This window comes from Sphaerodactylus townsendi, linkage group LG01 (genome assembly GCF_021028975.2).
Source record: "Sphaerodactylus townsendi isolate TG3544 linkage group LG01, MPM_Stown_v2.3, whole genome shotgun sequence".
Lineage (NCBI taxonomy): Eukaryota > Metazoa > Chordata > Lepidosauria > Squamata > Sphaerodactylidae > Sphaerodactylus > Sphaerodactylus townsendi.
The window spans coordinates 8,114,957-8,142,329 of NC_059425.1; the positions used below are offsets into that span (position 1 = coordinate 8,114,957).

At 49.1% G+C, this 27,373-nt stretch overlaps 1 protein-coding gene across 1 annotated transcript; it reads left to right on the plus strand.

Moving 5' to 3' along the window:
• Positions 1-26,462, plus strand: HAX1 (HCLS1 associated protein X-1). Its single transcript, XM_048516683.1, has 8 exons — positions 1-148; positions 3,959-4,194; positions 10,206-10,375; positions 14,098-14,152; positions 18,913-19,022; positions 23,269-23,386; positions 25,840-25,934; positions 26,307-26,462. The coding sequence occupies exons 1-7, from the start codon at positions 96-98 to the stop codon at positions 25,923-25,925; spliced, it is 828 nt and encodes a 275-aa protein (XP_048372640.1). The 5' UTR covers positions 1-95; the 3' UTR covers positions 25,926-25,934; positions 26,307-26,462.
• Positions 26,463-27,373: the final 911 nt, after the last annotated feature.

The following is a 27,373-nucleotide window of genomic DNA, read 5'->3' on the forward strand; positions in this document are numbered from 1 at the left end:
TTCGCTTTACGGCAGAAGGGAACAAAAGAGGGGAAGTCGCTTCGCGACAGAGTGGCGGAAACGAGAGGGAGGAGTTGCTTTACGGTCGCCGGGGAATGAGCCTCTACGACCTGTTCCGGGGCTTCTTCGGCTTTCGCGGGGAGCGCAGGTGGGAGATCCGCGGCCTCATTGCCCAGGCGACCCTAACTTCTTAGTGGCAGGGGTCACCCATGAATGACCACCCTGAACCTTGACCCCGTGGCAAAGCAGGCAGAAATCCGTCTGGTGTAGCCTCTCCTTGCTGGGCGGGGTCCTGATTCGGCTGAGCGGCTGCCTGCCCTGCCAGCTTTTTGCACTTCAAAGCCGCCCCCAGTTCTTAAAGGATCTCAGGTGTTGGGAAGGGCCCGGGGCCCTGGCCCCTGGGGATTTAAGGTTTGGGAAGGGAGGGACCTCAGTGGGGTACTTAGAGCCATAAAGCCCACCCTTCAAAGCACCCATTTTCTCCAGTGGAACTGAGCCCTGTCTTTTGCAGCTGTGATTCCAGGGAATCCCCCGGTCCCACCTGGAGGCTGGCATCCCGAGCTCCACAGCATCTGCCTGGCATACGGAAAGTCCCTAGTTCAGTCCCCAGCATGAACAGATCAGGCAGTGAGGGGTCTCTCTGCCTTTGATCCCGGAGAGCTGCTACCCGTCAGAGCAGGCAATACCTTCGCTGATGGACCAATCAACCAATGCTCTGATTCTCTGATTCCATTCATCAGCTGAAGCTGCCAGTGATGGGATGGAAGGGGCTCTTACTGGGAACGTCTGCCAAGGAGGAGATCCTGGGCTCTGAGTTCAGGTTCAGTCCCCAGCAGTGAAAGGATCGTGGGTGGCAGGTGTGGAGAAAGACCCTTCTCTGCCTGAAGTCATATTTAGCCCGGTGGACTGGGGGTCTAAAACTATGGTTCCCAACCGAGGGTCCATGTTCCCCCAGGGGTATGTGCTAGAGCGTTTGGGATACATTAAAAAAATTATGTAATGGGTTAGCTAATATGGGGGTACAGTTTTAGGGAAATGGGTTCAATCATAGAATCATGGAGTTGGAAGAGACCCCAAGGGCCATCAAGTCCATAAGAACATAAGAACAAGCCAGCTGGATCAGACCAGAGTCCATCTAGTCCAACTCTCTGCTACTCGCAGTGGCCCACCAGGTGCCTTTGGGAGCTCACATGCAGGAGGTGAAAGCAATGGCCTTCTGCGGCTGTTGCTCCCAATCACCTGGTCTGTTAAGGCATTTGCAATCTCAGATCAAAGAGGATCAAGATTGGTAGCCATAGATCGACTTCTCCTCCATAAATCTGTCCAAGCCCCTTTTAAAGCTATCCAGGTTAGTGGCCATCACCACCTCCTGTGGCAGCATATTCCAAACACCAATCACACGTTGCGTGAAGAAGTGTTTCCTTTTATTAGTCCTAATTCTTCCCTTCAGCATTTTCAATGTATGCCCCCTGGTTCTAGTATTGTGAGAAATTTCTCTCTGTCAACATTTTCTACCCCATGCATGATTTTATACACTTCAATCATATCCCCCCTCAGACGTCTCCTCTCCAAACTAAAGAGTCCCAAATGCTACAGCCTCTCCTCATTAGGAAGGTGCTCCAGTCCCTCAATCATCCTCGTTGCCCTTCTCTGCCCTTTTTCTATCTCTTTGATATCCTTTTTGAGATGTGGCGACCAGAACTGAACACAGTACAGCGTTCACAGAGCAATGTTGGTGCAGAGGAAAGAACAAAAAATCAACCCCAGGGCAAAATGATCCGGTTGGAATGAGAGATGGCAGGTGGTGATTTTACTCCGCAGGTGCCTTGACGGTTTTTCTTGAGCCTTCAGGCTGAGAAAAACGCAAGAAGGTGGAACGGGACGCGGAGGCCGCGCTGGCATCTCGCAGCTCCCGCGTCCCAACGCTCCTGGGTGGCTCACAGTATTTTACTGGTGTGGTTAAGAGCAGGTGGATTCTAATCTGGAGAACTGGGTTTGATTCCCCGCTCCTCCATTCCTCCTACCTGGTAAACTGGATTTGTTTCCCTGTTCCTTCACATGAAGCCTGCAGGGTGACTTTTGGCCAGTCGCAGTTCTCTCAGGACTCTCGGCCCCCACCTGCCTCACAAGGTGTCGACTTTGGGGAGAGGAAGGGAAAGGAGTTTGTCAGGCGCTTTGAGACTCCATACAGTTGAGAAAAGTGGGGTATAAATCCAACCCCCTCTTCTTCTTCTTCTTTTTCTTTGATTTTGTAGACTTCCTTTCCCTGTGTGGACTTAGGGTGGTGTAAACATCAGTAAATAATGATAATAACAATACATCAGTAAACATTGTGTTTAGACCCCAGAGTTGTAGGTTCTAGTAAAGGATAAACAATTAAAAAGTCAAATCTAACTATACCCCTTAAAAATGTGAAAAATCCACATTCGTGCATATATTAGGGCAGGGGTAGGAAACCTTTTAACACTCAAAGAGCCATTTGGACCCGTTTTCCATTGGAAAAGAAAACACTTGGAGCCGAAAATAATTTTTGACATTTAAAATAAAGATAACACTGTATATATTGGGTTTTTTTAACCTTTTACTCCGCTCATTCTGAGAAGTGCATGGATGCGTCCGCCCTGCTGCCTGCAAGGCGGGCAAGGATGGGGCCAGCGGCTCGGCCTCACTGGCCGCCGGGAAAGTGCCCGCCCTGCTCCAACAGGGCAGGTGAGAGGGGAAGCCAGGCTGCGCCCACCCTGCTGCCTGCAGGGCGGGCAAGGATGGGGCCAGCGGCTCGACTCGTGGAGCCGCAGTTCAAGGGCAGAAGAGCTGCATGCGGCTCTCGAGCCGCAGGTTCCCTACCCCTGTATTAGGGGAAAGTGGAAAGGGGAAAAGGCCCAAGGGAAAGGGAGGGCAGCTGGAATGGATACCATAGCTATGCTCAACCACAGGCCATGTAAAATGCTTCTGAGCATCCTTTATGCGGCGATAGAGCTTATAATTTCAAGATATTCCCTTGTATCAATCTAACAAGCTAATTTGAAGACCTTCCCTAAGGTACCATATTTAGGTAGGTCGAGAGTAGTTGCACGAACCTGTTGGAGTTGCTCCTTAGAGTAAAGTGCTTTGAACGACTCCTCCTTCTCTAGGTCTCTATTTTGGAACCCAGTAACCTGGCATTTTATTCTCATTAGGGCCAGTGTGGTGTAGTGGTTAAGAGCACTCTAATCTGGAGGAATGGGTTTGATTCCCCGCTCTGCCACTTGAGCTGTGGAGGCTTATCTGGTGAACCGGATTATCTTTTATTATTATTATTATTATTATTATTTATTAAACTTAATATACCGCCCTATCCCCGAAGGGCTCTTGTGCAACACATGCCAGCTGGGTGAGCTTGGGCTAGTCCAGTGGTCTGCAACCTGTGGCTCTCCAGATGTTCATGAACTACAATTCCCATCACCCCCTGCCAGCATGGCCAAGTGGGAATTGTAGTCCATGAACATCTGGAGAGCCACAGGTTGCAAACCCCTGGGCTAATCACAGTTCTCTCAGAGCTCAATATTCCCATATCAGATTAACAAAACTCAAGCATAGTTGATGTAATAAACATTTCACAACATATCATCCACAAAACATAATTACATTTCATAATATGACAGCATCATTACATTAAAAACGTCACGACATTATAACATCCTTAATAATAACATCACTCCATAACATGTCTGTCTAATAACATAGAAAGCATTACAACATAATCGCATAATAATAAAATAACCACATTACAACATAATGTAAGATAACAGGAACGTAGCCTGTTGACCGACCTTGGGACAGTCATTCTCTCTTTGCCTACCCTACCTCGCAGGGTTGTTGAGAGGAGGGGAGAACCCCGCAAACCAGTGGAGGAAGGGCGGGATAAAAATGTGATGGAGATTCTCCTCTACTTATCCTAAGATGCCTACTGTCGCCACAGACCCCGAGACCCCTTCTTTGGGGGGATCACCCGGGACGATGACGAGGACGACGAGGACGAAGATGACATCGGCCCTTCCTTTGGGGCCAGGCCCTCTGACGACTTCGGCTTCGGCTTCACACTTGGCCCCGACGGGATGCATTTCCACGACAACTTCGGCTTCGACCAGCTCTTCCAAGACTTCAACAATCTGTTCAGTGAGATGGGATCCTTGACTCTGCCTCGCCACCCCTTTGGTAAGGGAAGTCTCTGACTAGAGGTGGGCGTTGGGCATGGAGGGGCAACCTTGGTTACCCCCAGCACCTTTCCTAGACTCACCAAATGTTTTGAGGAAGTGGGCGTGGCCACGTAGGCGGGCTCTGCGGGATCTTAGTGAATTCCGCAGGGCCTGTAAAACCGAATTGTTCCCCAGGGCCTTTGGGGAGGCCGGCTGCGGATTTTCCCCCTCGGAGGCAGAGGTGGGATCCAGCAGGTTCTCACAGGTTCCCGAGAGTAGGTTACTAATTATTTGGGTGTGCCGAGAGGGGGTTACTAATGGGTGATTTTGCCACATGATTTTTGCCTTAGTTACGCCCCCCCTCCACTCCTCAGCAGTAGCGTGCAGAACTTGAAGCGGTCTAGCAGGAGGTGCACCGGCGTGCGTGGCAGCCTGCGCCTGCGTGCATTTGTTTCCCGCCCAAGGACCGGCGCAGTGGCTGTGTCCTTGCCAGCAATGCCCCGCCCCCGGAATGCCCGGCCATGCCCCCGTCATGCCCCGCCCATCCCCATTGGCGCTACATCACAGTTTGAATCCCACCACCATGGGAACCTGTTACTAAAATTTTTGGATCCCACCTTCTCGGAGGCCCCCATGTTACATGCCGTACCATCATCGGCATTACCTGTATGACATCTTTTTGGTATTGTCTGTCCCCTCCCGGCCTTGGGATCGGGCGCCATCATCAGTATTATTTCTACTTGGTTTTTGGAATGCTGCTATGTTAAACTGAGTTAAGTTATGAGTGTTTAATTATGTATTAATTATTTATTGTGCTCTGTTGTTTTTAGTTGTTGTGTGCTGTACACCGCCCAGAGCCCTTCAGGGGTGGGTAGTTTATTAAATCTAATAAATAATAATAATAACAATAACAACAACAATAGGTATCTGGCCTAGCAGGGCCTCTCATTGGCCACTAGAGATTTGATTGGCTGTGCAGCTACCCCCACCGTGGTGGTTTTTCTCTCTCTTACTCTTCTCTCAAGTATACTTTTAAAATTAACCCACTTCTTGAGAGCTAGCATGGTGTAGTGGTTAAAAGCTGGTGGATTCTAAGCTGGAGAACTGGGTTTGATTCCCCATTCCTCCACCTGAGTGGCGGAGGCTTATCTGATGAACCAGATGTGTTTCTGTACTCCTACATTCCTGCTGGGTGACCTTGGGCCAGTCACAGTTCTCTCAGAACTCTCTCAGCCCCACCTGCCTCACAAGGTGTCTCTTGGGGGGGGGGGAGGGAAAGGAGATTGTCAGCCACCTTGAGTCTCCTTATAGGAGAGAAAGGTGGGTATAAATCCAAACCTCCTCCTTGTCCTTCATCTTCTTCTTCATCCTCCTCCCACCCCCTTCCTCTTGGGCTTCCAACTCCTGTAACCAGCCATTGTATGATTGGGCCCACCACCAAAATCCCAAAGATGCCCATCAAAATGTCCTGAAGTTAACATAATGGGGCCCCCACTTAGGGGCTCAGGGATCCCGGTGCTAATGGGACGGGGTAGATATGATGGTAGGCGGCGGCCATATGAGAGAAGGTGGGAGAGACATAGATGTACTCGCTCACCTTCTGACCTCCGACCTATCCCGAGGAATGTAGGTGGTAGGGTTCAGAGAGACTCCGCTTCATCATTGGTGCTGATCAATGCCAGGTCCATAAATAATAAGACCACAGTCCTCCGGGATTTTCTCGGGGACCTTCAGATGGACCTGGCTTGTATCACCGAAACCTGGGTGCGTGAAGGGGAGACCGTCGCTTTAGGCGAGGTCTCACCCCCGGGTTTCGCGTGCCTGCACCGGTCACGAACACGGGGCCGGGGGGGAGGCGTGGCAATGTTCATTCGTGATATCATCCCTTTTAGGGCAGCCCCTGTCCCGGAGATCGATGGTCTAGAGTGTGTCGGCCTAGAGTGGTTGGCCCAGGAGAGGTTGGCGGTTCTCCTGGTGTACCGGTCGCCTAGCGCGCCAGGAGATAGCCTGCTGCTGGAGGTGGTGGCGGACTGGGCGTTGCGGTTCCCCAGGCTTATTGTATTGGGGGACTTCAACGTCCATGTCGATGCCGCCTCATGTGTAGTGGCTGCGGACCTGGTGTCATCCATGGCGGCACTGGGCCTCTCCTTAGTAAATTCTGGCCCCACTCATGAGGCTGGGCACACATTGGACTTGGTTTTCGGGTCGGGGGTTAATATGGTCATATCCTCTATTGATAGGGTGCCATGATCTGACCATCATGCCCTGAAGGTTCGGATGGACATGCCACAACACCCCTGTCTAGGCGACGGACGAATTTTTGTCCGCCCGCGGAGACTTATGGATCCTATTGGATTCCTGAATGCTCTGCGGGACTCTGAACCCACCGGCACCCTCGATGAGCTAGTGGAAGACTGGAACTCCCGTCTTTCTGATGCCATCGAGGTGGTTGCTCCTCGGCGTCCTCTACGCCCCCGCTCGCGGCTGGCCCCTTGGTATACTGAGGAGCTACGCCGTATGAAGCGGGAACTTAGGCGACTAGGCGAGTGTGGAGGAAAACTCGTGGCGAGGCTGGAACATCTTATAGGGCGTTTATGAAGGCCTATGAGGTGGCGACTAAAGAGGCGAAGAGGGCCTTCTTCTCCTCCTCCCTCGCGTCTGCTAGCTCCGCCCGGCACAATTGTTTAAGTATTATTAGGTCTTTGACCTCATTGTCTGAGAAGTGTCGACAAATTGTCAATTGACTATTAGCTGTGAGGCATTCATGAGCTTTGCAGATAAAATCGTGTCGCTCCGCCAAGACCTTCCTGCCACCTTGGAGTCAATAAGTGAACTGGAGGCTCCCTTGCCGTCTTCTGGCCCTCGTCTGGCCCAGTTCTCTCTGCTCTCAGAAGCCGCTGTTGACAGGGCCCTGGCTGCTGTTAGACCTACTACCTGTCCTCTGGATCCGTGCCCCTCCTGGCTTATTAAAGCGTGCCAGGCGGAGTTACGACCCCACCTGTTGAGTATCATCAATAGCTCCCTTGAGCAAGGAGTTTTTCCTGGTGGGTTGAAGGAGGCAGTGGTCGCCCACTCTTGAAAAGACCATCGTTAGATCCTGGTGATCTGGCCAATTACCGCCCCTTTTCGAATCTTTCGTTCCTGGGGAAGGTATTGAGAGAGTGGTGTTGGAGCAGCCGGGGTTTCCTGGAGGGCGCGTGGCTTTGATCCCTTCCAGTCTGGTTTCCGTGCTGGGCATGGGGCGGAGACTGTTCTGCGTCGCCGTCACAGATTTGCTCCGCTTACAACTAGACCGAGGCGGATCGGCGCTGCTGGTTTTGTTAGATCTAACCACAGCGTTTGATGTGGTCGATCCGCGACCTTTGACCCACCGCCTGGCGCTTCGGTCGCGGGGCACTGTCCTTAAATGGATTGTCACCGTTTCTCCGGGACGGACACAGCAAATTATTGGTGTGGGGACCAAGCATCCGGAGGTGCTCACTTCATTGTGGTGTGCCTCAGGGGCGCTGTTGTCCCCACTATTATTTAACATCTATATCACGACCCCTTGCTCAGTTGGTGCGGAGCTTTGGGCTGGCGATGTCATCAGTATGCTGATGATACCCAGCTCATTCTGTTGATGGAGGCGAGCGGCGGCGCCCCTGCGGCTCTCCAGCATTTGTGTTTGGAGGCCGTGGCTGGATGGTTGAAACAGAGCAGGTTGAAGCTGAATCCATCGAAGGCGGAGATCCTCTGGCTGAGACTTGAGGAGGTGGGGGATTTCCAGCCGCCCGAGTGGGAGGGGGCTCTGGCCACCAGCCCCTCTGTCCGCAACCTGGGGGTCCACCTGGATTAGTCTCTTTCAATGGAGACCCAGGTGGCCCATATTACCCAGGTGGCGTTCTACCATCTTCGCCAGGCCGGCAGCTGGCCCTTCCTCTCCCAAACCGACTTGGCCACAGTGGTCCATGCAACGGTCACCTCAGGCTAGACTATTGCCTTCGCTCTGGCGGGCCTTCCCTTGCGTCTGATTAGGAGATTGAAAATGGTCCAGAATCGTGGCTTGTATGCTTGCAGGGGTGCCATGAGAGAACACATCACACCTGTGCCGCGCTTGCACTGGCTACCCGTTGAATACCGAATCACTTTCAAGGTGCTGGTGTTAACCTTCCAAAGGCCTTCTTGGCGGCCTGGGACCTCCGTACCTGCGGGACCGTCTTACCCCATATGTCCCAAATCGGTCTCTGCGTTCGGCAGAGGCCAATTTACTAGTGATCCCTGGCCCCTCCATGATGCGGCTAGCCTCCACCCGGGCCAGAGCCTTCACAGCTCTGGCCCCGCCTGGTGGAACGCCCTTCCACCAACTGTCCGGGCCCTGCGGGACCTCGCTGATTTCCGCAGGGCCTGCAAGACCATACTGTTCCACCGGGCCTTTGGGGAGACTAGCTGTTGATAGGGGGCCCCTTCCTTCCTTCCTTCCTTCTTTTCCTTCTGCTTGCCGCTGTAATATCATGTGGCCCCTACTGCCCCGCTTTTTTGGTGTATGTTTTAGAGGGAATAGATGGTAGGCGCCATCTTGAGCTAATGTTAATATTAGTTTTATCAGCTGCATTTTAATGGGGTAGGGTTTATTTTTACTAGAGCCATCTTAACTTATATTTATTGTATTTTAAATTGATTGTGCTCTACTTGTATTGTACACCGCCCTGAGCCCTCCGGGGGAGGGCGGTTTATAAACCCAACAAACAAACAAACAAACAAACAAACAAACAAACAAACAAACAAACAAACAAATAAATAATGGCATTCCGTGTTACATTTGGCAAAGTGCAAAAATTGTGGAGGTTCAGAGAGACATTGCGGAATGAATTGATTCTATATATTTTTTCATATTTCTTTACTATCGATTTATGTATTGATTATTTTTTATTTTTGTTGGATTTATATCCTGCCCTCTCTCTGAAAGGCTCTGGGCGGGTTACAACATAGTTTTAAAACATTCCGTAAACGTTAAAAACAGTAAAAATATCAATCCCAATCGCTTCACAATTTTAAAAAACGCTGAGATGATAATGAACGTAAGTTCATCCTTCCCATCTTCCACTCTACCTTCCTCCCCCTCCCCGTGGAGACCGAAATATGTAGTACTGTGGTCAAATCTACTGGATCCCTCCTTCAGATTGAGGGATCTGGGTGGGCCTCTGTAACCTCTATCTGTGGGTTCTGTGGGGCAGAACTTGGAAGGAGTTGCAAAGAACTAAATTTAAAACAAAATGGTTTACTTCCATAACAGATAACACTTTTAACTTTAACATTAACAATTTACAGTCCTTATAGGTTGCATTTTCAAGTCCTTATCTTGACAATCTATTGATAAATGCCAAGTCCAATTCTTCCTGCTGGTGGTTGGCTTATGACCGTGGTGGCGAACCTTTGGCACTCCAGATGTTATGGACTACAATTCCCATCAGCCCCTTCCAACTGGCCATGCTGGAAGGGGCTGATGGGAATTGTAGTGCATAACATCTGGAATGCCAAAGGTTTGCCACCACTGGCTTATGAAGACTTCAGAGGCTTGGTGAACGGGATCCAAGATGATGAAGGTCCCCAAAAGAACTCCCAACAACTACATACATAGCAAGCCCTGAAACAATAAATTCTAACATTTACAATATAGCAAAAATAAACAACTCCCTTCCCACTAGTTCCCAACAACTTTGCAGTTACCTTAAACAAGGTGTTAAGAGCTTATAAAGAATTAAACCAAGGTCCCAGCCTGGTAGCCTCAGAGCTTCCTCCAACTTCACCGGTTTGCGCAGCCTTCGGCTGCTTTGAGTCTCCACCCCTTTCTGGGTCAACCCATTCTGGACAGAGGGGTTACACCTGCTGACCAGCTTTGTTGACTGTTCCTGTGTTCAAGTGGCACCAGCAAAGCTGGAACTGGGCACAGCAGGGGGCCAGACAAGGGCCTTAGAGGGTGGGTGGGTGGGAGTGGGGTGGTAAGTCCTTATGAAAGAGAGCTGCCACTAATTTTTCCATCTCTGTCCACAGAGTTCCCTGGCATAGAGGCACCACCATCTGCCAACCGCCCTCGTGACAAGAAGCAAACACTGCGGGACTCGATGCTGAAATACCCAGAAAGCTACAGACCCAGCCGAGCCCTGGAGGAGGACTTGGGTCCTCCAGCGCCGGAGAGGCGGCCTTGGAGCCCATTCCAGGGGGTATGTGGTCCTGTGTAGTTGGGTCACCTTTAATGATGCCCAAACATTGTTCAAACAAAAGGAACAAAGACATAGATCAGTGGGGAGCCGGTGGGCACTGCTGTGCCTGCCAATTTTTTCCAAAACAGTGGGGCCAGGTGGGGCTTTTGCCCAGCAAGTCTTCTGATTGACTATCTATATCAGGGGGCCCCAAACTACGGCCCGGGGGCCAAATCAGGCCCCCGGAAGACATTTATCCGGCCCACTGGGCAGAAGCGGATCTCCCCCTTCTCTATCTCCTGTTCCCCAGGTTTACAAACAGCATTAAGCGCGGGCAACTCGCTGCTCATTCCAATCGGCCGGAGGGGATGGCACCCATGCAGCAAGGGGGGGAGAGAGAAAGGTGGCAGAGCTTCAGGGCCGGATTGGAAGGGGACCGCGGGGGTGGGGGGCTCGGCCAGGGGCGGGTCGAAGGCGGATGGATGGCGCCCCCCCGCGGGCGGCACTTGGTCCGGCCCCCGGCTGGGCTCTGGCCATGCGTGAACTGGCCCCCTGTTTAAAAAGTTTGGGGACCCCTGATCTATACATATATAAATCTATCAGTGCGTTTTTCTGCTGACAGGTAATCTCCCAAACTATTGGACCGATTGCTTTGAAATTTTCACACAACGTTGCATTCGCGTGTGGCCAGGTTTCCATACTGTTTCCACACCTCGTGTTGTGTACATGGCACAAGTGTGCCTGATATTGTGTACATTCCACACCTGTGACAGTTGGAACCACCGTTCTGTTCCACAACAGCGCCATCTGCTGGCCGTCAAAGCAACACCCTCTGATACAAGGGAAACAACCATGCCTTCCTTGAAAACCACTGCCATCTGGAGTGACAGGGATTGGGTCCGCCATCTGGACATGGCCCACCCACCCTAGCGGAGGAAGGGGAAGGTGAGGGAGGGACGGGGGCGGGGTGCCATGCAGGGAACGGGAGAGAGGGAGGGGAGCGAGGGGCCCCTTGCCACTCCCCTCCCTTGCAAGCATTGTGCAATGACACATGTTCGAACCGTTCGCTTCCCCTTTTCTTTCTTTTCCACTTCACCAGACTCAGCCACAGCAACGTGTGGCTGGGCCCGTAGTTACAGATATAATTGGCTGTGCAGATTTTAACTTTTTAAAAACAAACTTTTTGCAGAAAAATAATACAGTAATGCCATTGAATCATAGAATGATAGAGTTGGAGGAGACCTCAAGGGCCGTTGTAATGCAGCGCAGGAACGCACAATCAAAGCACTCCTGACAGATGGCCATCGAGCCTCTCTTTTAAAACCTCCAACCGAGGAGACGCCTCCACACTCTGAGGTAGTGCATTCCGCTGTCAAAACAGCCGTCACTGCCGTGTTTCTTTCTTTCTTTCTTTCTTTCTTTCTTTCTTTCTTTCTTTCTTTCTTTCTTTCTTTCTTTCTTTCTTTCTTTCTTTCTTTCTTTCTTTCTTTCTTTCTTTCTTTCTTTCTTTCTTTCTTTCATTCATTCATTCATTCATTCATTCATTCATTCATTCATTCATTTATTAAACTTATAGGCCGCCTCATCCCCGAAGGGCTCGAGGCTGCTCACAACATGGCTGTTCCAACGAACAGCAAATCAGCAAATCAACAAATCAGCAACATAAAACTTAATCCCTTTATGTCTGATAATAATGAATTTAGATTAATTTATATAATCAATTGAAGCTTATTACCACCAGATTTGTCGTGTTCAATCTATGACTCGTGACTGTTTGTTACTGTGTCTTTAAAAAATAAAACGTAGTTTTCCTCACCGAAATCTTTACTTACATCTTTTAATCATGAGTAAGTTTACCAACCTTGTATACCTCTAATAATGTTTCAATTTTTGATCCTAGATTACTTTTTTCCATTTTAAAAAATCCGATAATCTCTTTTCTGTTACGAAATCCCAAATTAACATATTCAATCTGGGGTTCCCATTTTTTCCTAAAACTCTTCATAAGTTTATTTGAAACCATTGTGTCAGTTTGGCCGTTTTTACAGTTACTTTTACTTGCCAATCTTTTATCTCAGGTATATTTGAAGATCTCCAGGTTTTTGCTAAGATTTAAAAAAATGTTGCTTTGGCAGCGGCTGCTACCATATCATTTTGTGGCTGGGTCCGCCTCCTGCGGCAGCCATTTTGACGGCAGCCATTTTGTTGCTTGGCCTATCGTGCAAGAATAATTGGGGCCAAGAATTGGAAAACGTCAGAGCTTCCAACGGTCTAAGAATGGCCATGTAAAGTCATGGAGTTTGTAAGATTGGCTAACCTGGCAGGTTCTATATTTTATGCAAGTCCGATATCGAATTCAAATTAGAGTGGAAAGAATGGGTAGATTATATAGTACGAGAGTATAAGAATGATAACATTGTAGGTGGCTCTGTAATGTTATAAATAGCTATAAACAGAGATATAATGTTTTAAAGAGATAATCATATATCAGATTGAAGATCGTCGGGAAGGTAACCGGAAGCAGAGTTTAATGTTACTTTTTAATTGAAGTTTTTTTTTAGTAGCAATGTTGAATAGCAGTACCGTCATGTAATATAAGTGACATCATTTATATTGCACCTCTATGAAAAACGTATTATGATAATGAAGGATTGACTGGTGGGGAAGACCCCTGCCATAGATACAGAGCAGCAGTGGCGTAGGAGGTGAAGAGCTCGTGTATCTAACCTGGAGGAACCGGGTTTGATTCCCCGCTCTGCCGCCTGAGCTGTGGAGGCTTCTCTGGGGAATTCAGATTAGCCTGTGCACTCCCCCACACGCCAGCTGGGTGACCTTGGGCAAGTCACAGCTCTTCGGAGCTCTCTCAGCCCCACCTACTGTTAGATTTCGTTTAGGATATGCCCAGTAGTGTGTGTGACTGCAGTTTATAGAAAGTTCTCCAGAGACATAAATGTAAAAGGTAAAACTTACATTTATTCAATCATCTTCAGTTCACAACTTTGTTCCAAGAAAAGGTAGATAGAAAGAACCCTGGTCTAAAGAGATTACTTTCCCTATGACAAGAAATTATATGGAGCACAACTAGCAGCCATCGCGTGTGTGGAAGTAGTGGATGCTGCAGTGGGGAAAGGCCCCACTGAAGCTTGAGGCTGCCGTGACCATGCTTTCGGTTTCTGAAAGAGCTAAGAGCAGAAGTGAAGCTAGCATGGGGAAGAAAGGGAGTTAGTGGGCGGTCTCCTGGCCCAGACAAGGAGGGCAAACAAGAGAGGCAACATCACAGAGTGAGATACACAGCACCCCCCAGTGTCCAGGCATGCAGAAGTCGCTTATCCCAACACTCCCTCTCTCTCAGCCCCACCTACCCCACAGGGTGTTTGTTGTGAAGGGGGAAGGGCAAGGAGATTGTCAGCCCCTTTGAGTCTCCTGCAGGAGAGAAAGGGGGGGATATAAATCCAAACTCTTCTTCTTCTTTATCCATGCTGCAGAATGGAGAGACTAGGACACCTTTGGGTAAAATTCTGGGCCGCAACTCCCTGCAGGTAGTCAGGGTGACGTTAAATGTTTATCCCTGGTGTTTTAGTTTTCTACTTGAAGGAAGTTCTTGGTTGTTGTTGTTTTTTAATTTCATGTAGGGCAGCATTAAAAGAAATCCCATATGCATGGACTCAAGTGGTTCAACCCAGCTTTCTGGTCTTTTAAGTCCAAGTTTGCTTTCTCACATGCTTTCTTCTTGGTTTATGTAGCTGGAAGAGAGGCCGGCACCTGCTGACATACAGGAAGTCCCAAAGGAGGACAGAGGTTAGTGGATGATTGGCAGAGCTGTAACGAGGGGGAACTGCGCCCGGGCCACGCGTGCGCCCCGCGCCCTTGTCCGCCCCCTGGTGTGTCATGCCCCCTCTGCCCCCTTGGTGCTACGCCACTGATGATTGGTAGGGTGGGTTGGGAGAAAATGTATACATCAGGGAAGCTACCTAGTTCATGATGGGTGAAAATTATTAATAATTTTTAGAACATATTATATAGTATATTGAAAAAAAAAGCGGAAGGGGAATAGAAGAATAGATAATTATATTAAAGAAGATAATTAGAATTTCCCATCACAATTTCTATTTATATTTGTAGTTTTTATATTTTGGGAGAAGAACTCTAGAAATGTACAGTTGTAATCAAGCGCTAGTTATTCACCAATGCGTTATATTAATCCAGAGGTAGGATCCAGCAGGTTCTCACAGGTTCCCGAGAGTAGGTTACTAATTATTTGTGTGTGCTGAGAGGGGGTTACTAATTGGTGATTTTGCCACATGATTTTTGCCTTAGTTACGCCCCTCCTCTCAGCAGTAGCACGCAGAACTTGAAGCAGTCTAGCAGGAGCTGCACCGGAGTGCGTGGCAGCCTGCGCCTGCGTGCATTCGTTTCCCGCCCAAGGACCGGCGCAGTGGCTGCGTCCTTGCCACAGCCCCGCCCAGGAATGCCCCACCCCCAGAATGCCCGGCCACACCCCCGTTGTGCCCCGCCCAGCCCCATTGGTGCTACGCCACAGTTTGAATCCCACCACCATGGGAACCTGTTACTAAAATTTTTCGATCCCACCACTGTATTAATCCATTTAGAGTGATAAAGATTTCTATCCAAAATCGCCAATATGGGGAACTGGTCTAAGATTTCTACATAATGTTATCTGCATGATGTTATTTCCTCCTTCGGTGTTTAGAATTGTAACAGTGATAAAATTCCGTTTTCTTGGCTTCGCTCTCAAAGCGCGGATTTTGCCACAGGATGCTGTATTGAACCACCTGAGAACCTCCCTTTTCTGACGAGATAGCATAAACTTCTAGTCCCTGTTTGTGAAGGAAAAGAGGGTTTGCCCAAGGGGTGCCCTTTCTTTCTTTCTTTCTTTCTTTCTTTCTTTCTTTCTTTCTTTCTTTCTTTCTTTCTTTCTTTCTTTCTTTCTTTCTTTCTTTCTTTCTTTCTTTCTTTCTTTCTTTCTTTCTTTCTTTTCTCTCTCTCTCTCCCCCTCTTTCTTTCTTTCTTTCTTTCTTTCTTTCTTTCTTTCTTTCTTTCTTTCTTTCTTTCTTTCTTTCTTTCTTTCTTTCTTTCTTTCTCCTACGCAGGAGGTTAAGAACTCGTGTATCTAATCTGGAGGAACCGGGTTTGATTCCCAGCTCTGCTGCCTGAGCTGTGGAGGCTTATCTGGAAATCTCAGATTAGCCTGAGCACTCCCACACACACCAGCTGGGTGACCTTGGGCTAGTCACAGCTTCTCGGAGCTCTCTCAGCCCCACCTACCTCACATGATGTTTGTTGTGAGGGGGGAAGGGCAAGGAGATTGTAAGCCCCTTTGAGTCTCCTGCAGGAGAGAAAGGGGGGATATAAATCCAAAACTCTTCTTCTTCTTCTTCTTCTTCTTCTTCTTCTTCTTCTTCTTCTTCTTCTTCTTCTTCTTATTATTATTATTATTATTATTATTATTATTATTATTATTATTATTATTATTATTATTATTATTATTATTCTTTCTTTCTTTCTTTCTTTCTTTCTTTCTTTCTTTCTTTCTTTCTTTCTTTCTTTCTTTCTTTCTTTCTTTCTTTCTTTCTTTCTTTCTTTCTTTCTTTCTTTCTTTCTTTCTTTCTTTCTTTCTTTCTTTCTTTCTAAATTTTGTATACCGCCCTACCCCCGAAGGGCTCTGGGCGGTGAACAACATATACAATTAAAACCATTAAAATAAACACAGCGGTAAATATAATAAAACCGCATCAGCAATAAAACCCTTATTAAAACCCTCCCAAAGAGGGGAGAAGGAAAAATGGGTCCCATGGATAGTAAAGGAACCCCAAGCACAGGATAATAAAGGGGCACTTTATCAGCTGCTGGACACTCCAAAAGCCCGGTGGAACAACTCAGTCTTACAGGCCCTGCGTAATTCACCAAGATCCCGCAGGGCCCGGACAGCTGGAGGAAGAGAGTTCCACCAGGCAGGGGCCAGTAATGTCCCGAGAAACAGGGTCCTTGATCCAGATACTCTCAAACAGCTGAGTTTTTAAAATTGTATTAAAAAGAAAGAAAATAAAAGAAAACACAAACAGGTTTCTCTCAGCTCTAGGCAGTTCCAGGTATCCAAAAACAAATACTGTGCAAGGCTGTCCAGCCCAAAGCAGATGAATGAATTTTGTAGCAAGTCCCTTTCCGCACGGGCCATCAACAGCGCCGCCCTCACTTCCCCAGCGAGGTTTACGGAAAATGGTGGCTTTGAGTCGCTGCCGTGCAAACGGCAGCGGCTCAAAGGCGCCCTCCCTCCCCCCTTTTAACTGTCGACCTACCATCGCTGCAGCCGTCCAGCGCGTCGCCGGGGCCTAAAGGACACTTCGCCCTGCCCACTGTGGCCCGGGCGGAACCGATTACGCGCAAGCCAGGGTAGGAGCAGAAATCAATACTGATGCCTCGACAGCAACGCTGCCGGATTGCCGCAGCAACGGTAGGTCGATCGGGTGACGGCACTCTGCGGCGCTGTCTTCCCGGTTGTTTCTGGGACCGTACGCCGACCCAACCCCAATCGTGGCCGTGCGTAAACGGCCTCTGAATCTGACTAACTCTGGCCACAAGTCAGAGTTTTATAGCCTTTTTCTTCTCTGGTCCTTGAAGAGGATGACTCCCACCTGAGCTTTTCTGGTCGTGTTTCAGGATGCGGCCTCGTAAAATCCAATTTCCGTTATGTAAACACAAACACGGTTTGCAACTTTAATGAGGGGCAAAAGGTTGCGTTGTTTACGAGCTGAAACCAAACGTTTGCCGTACAAGATGAATGATATTGTTGAAGGCTTTCATGGCCATCTGTGCCTGGGATCTTCAGAGGATCTGGCGGTAGTAAAGCAAATGGAGTATATATACCTCTGGAATGTCTAGTATAGAAATTAAAGCGAAATTTAACAAAACAAAAATTTAAAAAGTCACAGCCGACATATGGGGCTTTCAAGGCAAGAGACGCTCAGAGGGAGTTGCCTATTACCTGGCTTTGTGTAGCAATCCTGGACTTCCTAGATCAGGGGTGGCCAACCTATGGCACCCCAGATGTTCATGGACTACAATTCCCATCAGCCCCTGCCAGCATGGCCAATTGGCCAACGCCTGGAGTGTCATAGGTTGGCCACCCCTGTCCTAGATGGTCCCCCCTCCAAAGACTTACCAGGGCTGACCTGCTTAGAAGAAGAAGAAGAGTTTGGATTTATATCCCCCCTTTCTCTCCTGTGAGGAGACTCAAAGGGGCTTACCATTTCCTTTCCCTCCCACCCCCTCAACAAACACCCTGTGAGGTGGGTGGGGCTGAGAGAGCTCTGAAGAACTGTGACTAGCCCAAGGTCACCCAGCTGGCGTGCGTTGGAGTGCACAAGCTAATCTGGTTTACCTCCACAGCTCAAGTGACAAAGCGGGGGATCCAACCCGGTTCTCCATTTTAGAGCGCACCTGCTCTCAACCACTATACCACGCTGGCTCTTCGCTTCCAAGATCTGATGCGATTGGGCTAGCTTCGGACATCCAGCTCAGGGCAAAAGACATACAGAGGTGGTTTGCCGTTGCCTGCCCTGGATTACTGGGTGGTGTCCCATCCACATACTAAAACACACACACAAAAGTAAATCACTGTAGCTAAGCTGCTGAAGGCAACTACAGCACTGTTGTGAGCCATGACATTTAATGAATAAAGGAAGTTCAAATTGGGTTGCAAATGATAATGCAGAGCAGCAATACTAAATGCTATGTGTATAACACACTGCACAACACCGGAGAATCTTGTCTGAAGTATATTAGGAATAACTACCCACAGAAATGCAAATGCCAAAGTCCAAGATAAACACAACGTCCCAAATTTGTTTACCAGTTCTCTAGTCCTGAAATTTTTACAATACCTAAATTAACACATATTTTACAATACCTAAATTAACACATATTCCTGACAGCAGGAAGGTTTATAGCACCCTGTAGGAAACTATACCCTCTCACACAGACCCGCAGAAGGGCTATTTAATAAAAAGGACGTCAAAGCAGCAACATGAAGACTCGGGAGAGCAGCAGTGGCATGGTGGTTAAGAGCAGGCGTATTCTAATCTGGAGGAACCGGGTTTGATTCCCTGCTCTGCCTCTTGAGCTGTGGAGACTTATCTGGGGAATTCAGATTAGCCTGTGCACTCCCACACACGCCAGCTGGGTGACCTGGGGCTAGTCACAGCTCTTCTGAGGTCTCAGCCCCACCTACCTCACAGGGTGTTTGTTGGGAGGGGAGGAAGGGCAAGGAAATTGTCAGTCCCTTTGATTCTCCATGCAGGAGAGAAAGGAGGGATATAAATTCAACTCCTCCTCCTCCTCAGTGCAAGAACAGTGTTAAGAACTTGGCCCGGATCTCAGCATAGAATGAGCCGAATGAAATGCGTTGTGCTGTTTCAATAGTTGAGTAACGAAGGCAGATTCTTCCTGCGTATGGCACTCTCTGGAATCGACCACCAGCCAAGCCTCGGTCTTATTTCAAAAGCATCCCGGCTGATAACATTGTCTTGTCTCCCTTGTAGACCTGGACTCGCGTGTCACGTCTGAAGGGCTGGAGACGATTCTGCCGCCAGCCAAGCCCCGGTCTTATTTCAAAAGCATCTCGGTCACAAAAGTGGTGGCTCCGGACGGGGTGAGTGCAAAGGACTTGAAGCGGGGCCTGTCAGTGCTCAGTCTTCAGGAGCCAGGATTGGAGCCAGGGTTGCCAACTCGGTCCTGGGAGATTCCTGGAGATTTGGGGGGTTGAGTTTGGGGGGGGGGGGTTGTGGAAGGGATAATGCAATAGAATCCACTCTCCAAAGTGTTGGGAGAACCACACCTGGTGCGTGTGTTTCCCTTGCAAAAGTAGCAGAGCGGCACACAGGCTGAACACAGGGGAGCTTACCTGGGCACACGCGCGTGGCTGAGCTTGCTAGAGAGAACTTCAGACACAAAAGAAAGTCAGAGTCGTTTGTAGTTTCTAATCTAATGAAAAGAGCATTTATTCGTGAACTCCATTCTGGATAGAAAGGTGGAGAGATAGGTTCACTATCTAGTCTAATCTAGCTGGATGGAGGTGGATGCGTAGGAGACACATCCTCTCCCTAGGCATGGTGAAAGTAAGATGGAGAGGTTCTGAGAAGAAGGCAGAAGCTCCTAAGACAGTGGTGGTGAACCTTTGGCACTCCGGCTGTTATGGACTACAATTCCCATCAGCCCCTGCCAGCATGGCCAATTGGCCATGCTAGCAGGGGCTGATGGGAATTGTAGTCCATAACAGCTGGAGTGCCAAAGGTTTGCCACCATGGCCCTAAGAGTATCAGTCTACATCAAAGGGATAGAGTCAGCATGATAGAGTAAAGGTGACAAATCTCTAAGTCCCTATCTAGCTACTAGCTTGCTAGTAAAAAAAAACCCTCTATAGGATGAGGCAGGAAACAGCGTAAAGTCCCTTTCTTCCAACACAAAGCAGTCAATTTCTGCAAGGGAACTAATTTCTGTGGTCTGGAACTCATAGAACCATAGAGTTGGAAGAGACCAGAGGGGCCATCCAGTCCAACCTTCTGTAATGCAGGAACACACAATCAAAGCACTCCTGACAGATGGCCATCCAGCCTCTCTAAAAACCTCCAAAGAAGGAGACTCCACCACACTCAGAGGCAGCGTATTCCACTGTCGAACAGCCCTGAGGGTCAGGAAAGGGAAAGGCAAACCACCTCTGCTTCTCTCTTGCCTTGAAAGCCCTGGTCGAGTTGCCAAAAATTGGTTGCAATGAGATGGTACTAATATACATAATCCCTACACCAGGCTTGGAAGGCAGGCCTGAATCATACGTCCCGCCTCATACGGAGCTTGGTGGAGACTGAGAGGTGCTTGCCTCCAATCAGCTACTGAATTCATGGACGAAGCAAGATTCAAACCCAGGACTTTGTAGCATTTTTGTCTCTGCTCAATCATACAATCATAAAGTTGCAAGAGACCCCAAGGGCCATCAAGTCCAACCCCCTGCAATGCAGGAACACACAATCAAAGCACTCCTGACAGATGGCCATCCAGCCTCTCTTTTAAAACCTCCAATGAAGGAAACTCCACCACATAAGAACATAAGAACATGCCTGCTGGATCAGACCAGAGTCCATCTAGTCCAGCACTCTGCTACTCTCAGTGGCCCACCAGGTGCCTTTCGGAGCTCACGTGCAGGAGGTGAAAGCAAGGGCCTTCTGCTGCTGCTGCTCCTGAGCACCTGGTCTGCTAAGGCATTTGCAATATGAGATCAAGGAGGATCAAGATTGGTAGCCAGAGATTGACTTCTCCTCCATAAATCTGTCCAAGCCCCTTTTAAAGCTATCCAGGTTAGTGGCCATCACCACCTCCTGTGGCAGCATATTCCAAACACCAATCACACGTTGCGTGAAGAAGTGTTTCTTTTTATTAGTCCTAATACATCCCCCCAGCATTTTCAGTGAATGCCCCCTGGTTCTAGTATTGTGAGAAAGAGAGAAAAAATTTCTCTCTGTCAACATTTTCTACCCCATGCATAATTTTATAGACTTCAATCATATCCCCCCCTCAGACATCTCCTCTCCAAACTAAAGAGTCCCACACTCCGAGGCAGCGTATTCCACTGTCGAACAGCCCTTGCTGACAGGAAGTTTTTCCTGATGTTTAGATGGAATCTCTTTTCCTTCACCTTGAACCCGTTACTCCTGGTTCTAGTCTCTGGAGCAGCAGAAAACGAGCTTGCTCCCTCACCAACATGACATCCCTTCCGATATCTAAACATGGCTATCATGTCACCTCTTAACCTTCTCTTCGCCAAACTAAACATCGCCAGCTCCCTAAGTCTCTCCTCGTAGGGCAGTGGTGGCGAACCTATGGCACGGGTGCCAGAAGCGGCACTCAGAGCCCTCTCTGTGGGCACGCGCAAACAGAGTGCCCCCCACACACACATCTAGGCTGGCCTGGAACCGCTGGGCTCGATAATTAGCATTAAACCTGAGACCTAGTTTTGGAGAAGCAGTGTAGGTAACCCTGTTAAACCCCACTGATTTTCACGCAAAGAACTAAAGCGCGATCCTTGACCTGGGAGTCAGCTCGGTTGCTGGCAATGGGACTTGCTTCTGAGTAAACCCTCCTAGGGTTACAGCTGACTGCGCCTCGTTGGAAAGAGTTGCTTGGCCGGTTGCTTCAAAGCAAAGCCACCGACTACCACCATGCTTACTCCCGAGTAACGCACGCCTTTGAGACAACCGTTTTTTCTAAACTAAAACATCAGTATTCGGGTTAAATTGCCGGGTTGGCACTTTGTGATAAATAAGTGGGTTTTGAGTTGCAAGTTGGGCACTCGGTCTCGAAAAGGTTCGCCATCGCTGTCGTAGGGCGTGGATTCCAGACCTTTGACCATTTGGTTGCCCTCCTCTGGACCCGTTCCAGCTTGTCTATGTCCTTGCGGTGCCCAGAGCTCAGTTGCAGTTGTGGGAAATCTGGCTGGAGGTGGTCAACCCTTTTTGGGTCCATTGAAGACTGACCCGTGCCTGACAGCCGTTGAGCAAGCAGAAATGCAGACTTCCTCCTCGCACAGAGCGAAAACAATTCTCTTTCCGCAATCCTTCCCAAGCCCACGAGGCCTGCCTTGCCTTATTTCTCCTTTCAAAGGCAAACGAAATGAAACTGCACCGTGACCTTTCCGCCGCCCATTCCGTCTCTCAGTAGCAGCATTGTTCTTTTGTCAAAAATAAAACCCAAGCCCAGCTGTGCTGCTGCAGACGTTGCTCAGTCGCTCAGATGCGTGGGACTCTGCGGAGGAGGTTTTCCTTTCTGCTCGCCCGTCGCTGGATCCAACCCAAAGGTGGCGGTTCTGTGTCAAACTGAGGAACGGGATTTTGAGTGGATCCTGGGCAGTTTGCCTGAGAACTTTCGCTGGCATCTTTCGCTGGGCCGGGGGTGGGGGGGAGCGGCGAGTTTCCAGCCTTTGTGGCAAAAAAGACCATTTGAAATAAGAGGAAGGCCAAACCTAGGCAGGCAGCAAGCTGGGATGTCCATCTCAGCAGCGCAGTAGTGGTTAGGCGAGGAATTCGGAGGCCTGTCTTTGAATCCCCCCTCAGACTAAATGAGTCGTACTGTCTTCTGCACCTGTTGCACCTGTCGTACTGTCTTCTCCACCTGTAGGAGCAGCAGTGGCGTAGGAGGTTAAGAGCTCGTGTATCTAATCCGGAGGAACCGGGTTTGATTCCCCGCTCTGCCGCCTGAGCTGTGGAGGCTTATCTGGGGAATTCAGATTAGCCTGTGCACTCCCACGCACGCCAGCTGGGTGACCTTGGGCTAGTCACAGCTTCTCGGAGCTCTCTCAGCCCCACCCACCTCACAGGGTGTTTGTTGTGAAGGGGGAAGGGCAAGGAGATTGTAAGCCCCTTTGAGTCTCCTGCAGGAGAGAAAGGGGGGATATAAATCCAAAACTCTTCTTCTTCTTGTGAGGATAAAATGGAGAAAGGTAGGGTCACGTATACTGTCCTGAGATTCTTGAGGAAGGGCGGATAAAAATATAAGAGAGAGAGGGAGGGAGGGAGAGGCGACTTCCGCACATGCAGAATAATCTACTTTCAATCCACTTTGAAGTTGGATTTTATGGGTAGAATAGCAAAATCCACTTTCAAACAAAAGTGGGTTGAATGTGCGTTATTCCGCGTGTGTGGAAGAGGCCAGAGAGAGAGGGGGAGATTCTAACCCCGGCCAGTCAGACGCTTCCTGAAACGGCCACAACAAGGCCTAACCCTACGATCTGGCCCCCATGAATCGGGGCTCAGATTCATCTTGCTTCTGACCATGGAAGTTCAGTTTAGTAATATTTTGGCCAGCAGACCTCTTGTCCACAAACTTGACTCTGTACCTTGTCGCTTCAGACTGTGGAAGAGCGCCGGACAGTGCGAGACAGCCATGGCCACGAAGAGACGACGGTGACCCGCCAGAGCAGAGGGGAGTCCTATCCCGGTGGTGACGGAGGCCGGCAAGGCGAGTCAGGTGAGTTCCAGGAGGAAGAGCCCCGTCGGTGGGTTTACTCTGGGGAGGGGCTTGGAAACAAATAACGCAAGAGATAAACAGGGTTTAATGTATTGTCGAAGGCTTTCACGGCCGGAATCACTGGGGTGCTGTGTGGTTTCCGGGCTGTATGGCCGTGTTTGGACGTTTCGCCTGCATCTGTGACTGGCATCTTCAGAGGATCTGATAGTAGGAATGGAAAGCAAGTGGAGTGTATGTACTGTCAGGTCAAAAGGTGAGGCCCTCTGAATAGAGTAGCCTGGTATGTGAGTCACAAAGAAGTCTGTAGCCTGGGAGTAACAATGAAGATAGCAAGGTCAATAGGTGAATGCATCTGAATATTGACCTTGCTATCTTCATTGTTACTCCCAGGCTACAGACTTCTTTGTGACTCACATACCAGGCTACTCTATTCAGAGGGCCTCACCTTTTGACCTCACAGTATATATACTCCACTTGCTTTCCATTCCTACTGTCAGATCCTCTGAAGATGCCAGCCACAGATGCAGGCGAAACGTCCAAACACGGCCATACAGCTCGGAAACCACACAGCACCCCACCGATAAATAGGGTTGTGCGTTTTGCGGTTCTGCAACGGCACCCCTCGAATTCGGCTTCCTAAAAAAGCCAGATTTTCTTTTTGTTTGTTTTTAAAAGAAGAGGAGGAGTTTGGATCTATACCCTGCCTTTCTCTCCTGTAAGGAGGAGACTCAAGGCGGCTTGCAAACGCCTCTCTCTTCCTCTCCCCACAACAGACATCTTGTGACGTACATGGGGCTGAGAGAGTTCTGAGAGAACTGTGACTGGCCCAAGGTCACCCAGCGGGCTTCATGTGGAGGAGCAGAGAAACAAATGCTCATTTGGATGACGGGGGAACCAACCTGGTTCCCCAGAATAGAGTACCCCGCTCTTAGCCATCATACCATCCAGGCTCTCAAAAGATTCCTTTTTTTTTGTCCTTGCTTGCAAATTATTTACAGACAACTGTGATGGAATAGTACTGTAAAACTAGCAAAGTCACATATGACTGTGAAAAGCATCTTTGCCTTTTGATATCCTGGAGGGAGGACAGGAAACTATGCAGAGGTGTAAGGATGAAACTTCAAAGGCCTAAGTTACCTCGTGGCCTGAACAGAGTTTTCCTGAGAAGGGGAAAACAAAGGTTTTGGAATTCCATCTTAAGACATGGTCAGAGAAGCATCTCTGGGCCATGGGTTCCCGGAATGGGGACAAAATTCCAAAAGGGAAGTAACCAGCTAAGCAATCCCTTAACTGCATTTATGTTTTATTTCTTTGATTTCTGTTTTTCAATTAAAAAATCGTTGAGACCTCAGCTGGTTAGAGTTATTGGAGAAAAGAACCCAGGTTTTACTGAAACAAGCGTGGCTCTCCCAGGCTTGCTTTCATGATATGGTGGCAGCTTTTGTGGTCCCCGATACTCCAGGACTACACACCTTCGTGGATTTGCGGCAGGCTTGCTTTCGTGATTCCAGTGTGAGAATTTGGGAGAAGGCTGCGTGCAGGTTGAGATGGTAACCAGAGAGTCTGATGCTGATGGCATGAGTGCTTTGGGAGAAGATGTGCCAGGATCCGGCAGGGAGAAGCCAAGGGGCCAGGGCTCAGGTCCTGAGCGGGGCGCCCAGAGGGCTTTCTCAAGCGGCTGGCAGGAGCTCCTAAGAAGCTTTATGCTGCATCTACAGGTTATTTGGGATCTTTTGACAGCACAGCAGAGACAACAACTTCCAAAATTCGAAGCTGGAGGGGATCAAAGTCTCAAGAGAGGGAACGAAAATCCCAGGCTTGCTTTCATGATAACAACAAAGGAATGATTTTTAAAAATCCTGCTGATCAGGACAGATATAATGTCAGTGTTCTCTCTGCATCCCTCAAAGTCTTTATAAAATTTGTAGCTCTGCCTGTTACCCATCAGCCCCTTCCATCCCCAAGGTTATGGCCTGATGTTGTCAGGATTAGCTTCACAGTTGTTGTTTTTTTAAGGCTAGTTTATTGTCTTGTCAGAGCTGCAGAAGATAAGCTTGGAAGCATGTGAAGAATTCCCACAAGAATGTCAGAAGCTAGGGAGAGGTGGTTTTGAATTCCCAGCCGTGGTGGTTGGGAGATCTCGGCACCCTCCTGATCTTCGTCGCCCTTCTCCTAACCAGCAGACCAAGCGTACGTTCTGCAAATCCAAATTTGTTAAAGATCGCCGAAGCCATTCTGCAAAGAAGAAGAGACTTTGTACAAATTTTGCAGAATTGTGCGGGTTGCAGAATGCCGATCTACATTCTCTGGGGCCGGGATCTTGATACGGGGAGAGTTCACTCGACCCTGATAGAAAATAAGAATTAAAATGATAGCGCTGCTTTGGCTGCTGATGGATTAATATGGCAGACCAGCAATATCCCTTCCCGCTGTCCTGGCTGTTTCTCCCCCAGGTGACCTGGTACACCCAAGAGAAGATCTGGAGGACTCCTCTTCCATCTTGAATGCCTTTTTCCGCCGCTGGTTCCAGGGTCGATAGTTTGTCCCGGTGAGTAGCAGTACGGTTGAAATACCCGAAGACGGGAGGTCCTTTTAGACCTTTTAGACCCAGTCGTTTCCTTTTTTACAGTAAGAGTTTTTTACAGTAACAGAGAAATTATTAATGCCCCGCCCCCGGAATGCCCGGCCACGCCCCCGTCGTGCCCCGCCCAGCCCCATTGGCGCTACGCCACTGTTTGAATCCCACCACCATGGGAACCTGTTCCTAAAATTTTTGGATCCCACCACTGGGCCGGGGGGGGGGGGGGGGGTCTCAGTTTCAGCTCTTGTCCTGGGCACCATTTTCTGTACACACACTCCTGTGGACATGTGGGGTTTCTCTCTCTCACTGTTTCTCACAATGACCGATGCTGTTTTCTAGGTTTGCATGAGGTTTCCACCTGGCTCCTGGAGATAAACTATAGTTGCTCCTCCACGCCCCATCTTTGACGTCGCTTTCTTCCTACGTGGCTTCTGCCCTTCTGGTTTCTGAGAAGGCCGTGCAGCCCAGAAAGATGCAATAAAGTCTCTATTTGTCTGTGTGATCTCTTTTTTTTTTAACCTATATATTATTTTTGTTTATTCAACAGTCAGCAATCTATATATATAAAAATCTAACAGTGTGTTTGTCCCTGATGGTCTCCCTCAGAAACTGCTGGACGGATCGCCCCCAAATTTTCACAGGACGTCCCTCCCTGTTGCTGGCAGGTATTCGGACCTTCAAACCGCCGAAAGTCCATACCTGAGCCAGGTAAAACGTCTTTTTCCTGGCGCACCAGGCCATGAAGCTGGCTCTGTTTTAACTGTCACCCTTAGAATGTCCGTGCAGCCTGTCTGTGGCCGGAGGGATTGGTCTGAGGGCTGAGAATGTTCGTGCAGATGGGCAGAGAGGAGCAGTGAAAACAGTAAATAGGTAACACTGTTAGGTAATACGAGTGGAAGTGAAACACATACACACTTTGCCGTGTGAGACGTCAGGTGGGGTTCCTCCCCCCTCACACGCAGGTAACTTTCACTCTCTGTGCCTCACCCACTGCTACCACACAACACACATCCAGCTCATCCTCACACACCTCACTCTGCCCTCCCTCACATCCAAACACCACTTCCTCACCCGTATTCACCACAGCTCTCTTTTACTAAAAGCGAGTTGGAGTTTGCCTTTTTCTTCTAAGAAAATCCACGGGGTGGGGGCGAACCAACACTTCTTTTGCGCTTCTTTTGCACGTGGCCCTTTAAGGACCCAGGGAGCTGGCCTCGATCGGAGCGCCTCACCACCCTGCCTCTGCTGCCTGCCTGGGATAGCCTCCTTGCCCCAGTTCTGCCTTCCCCAAGCCAGGACTGTGCGCGTCAACCAGACTCATGGACAGCGGGATTCGCACTCTGGACAGCTCCGTTGTGGAATGGAAAGGGTTACCTTATACTAAAAAAACCAGACACCACCATATA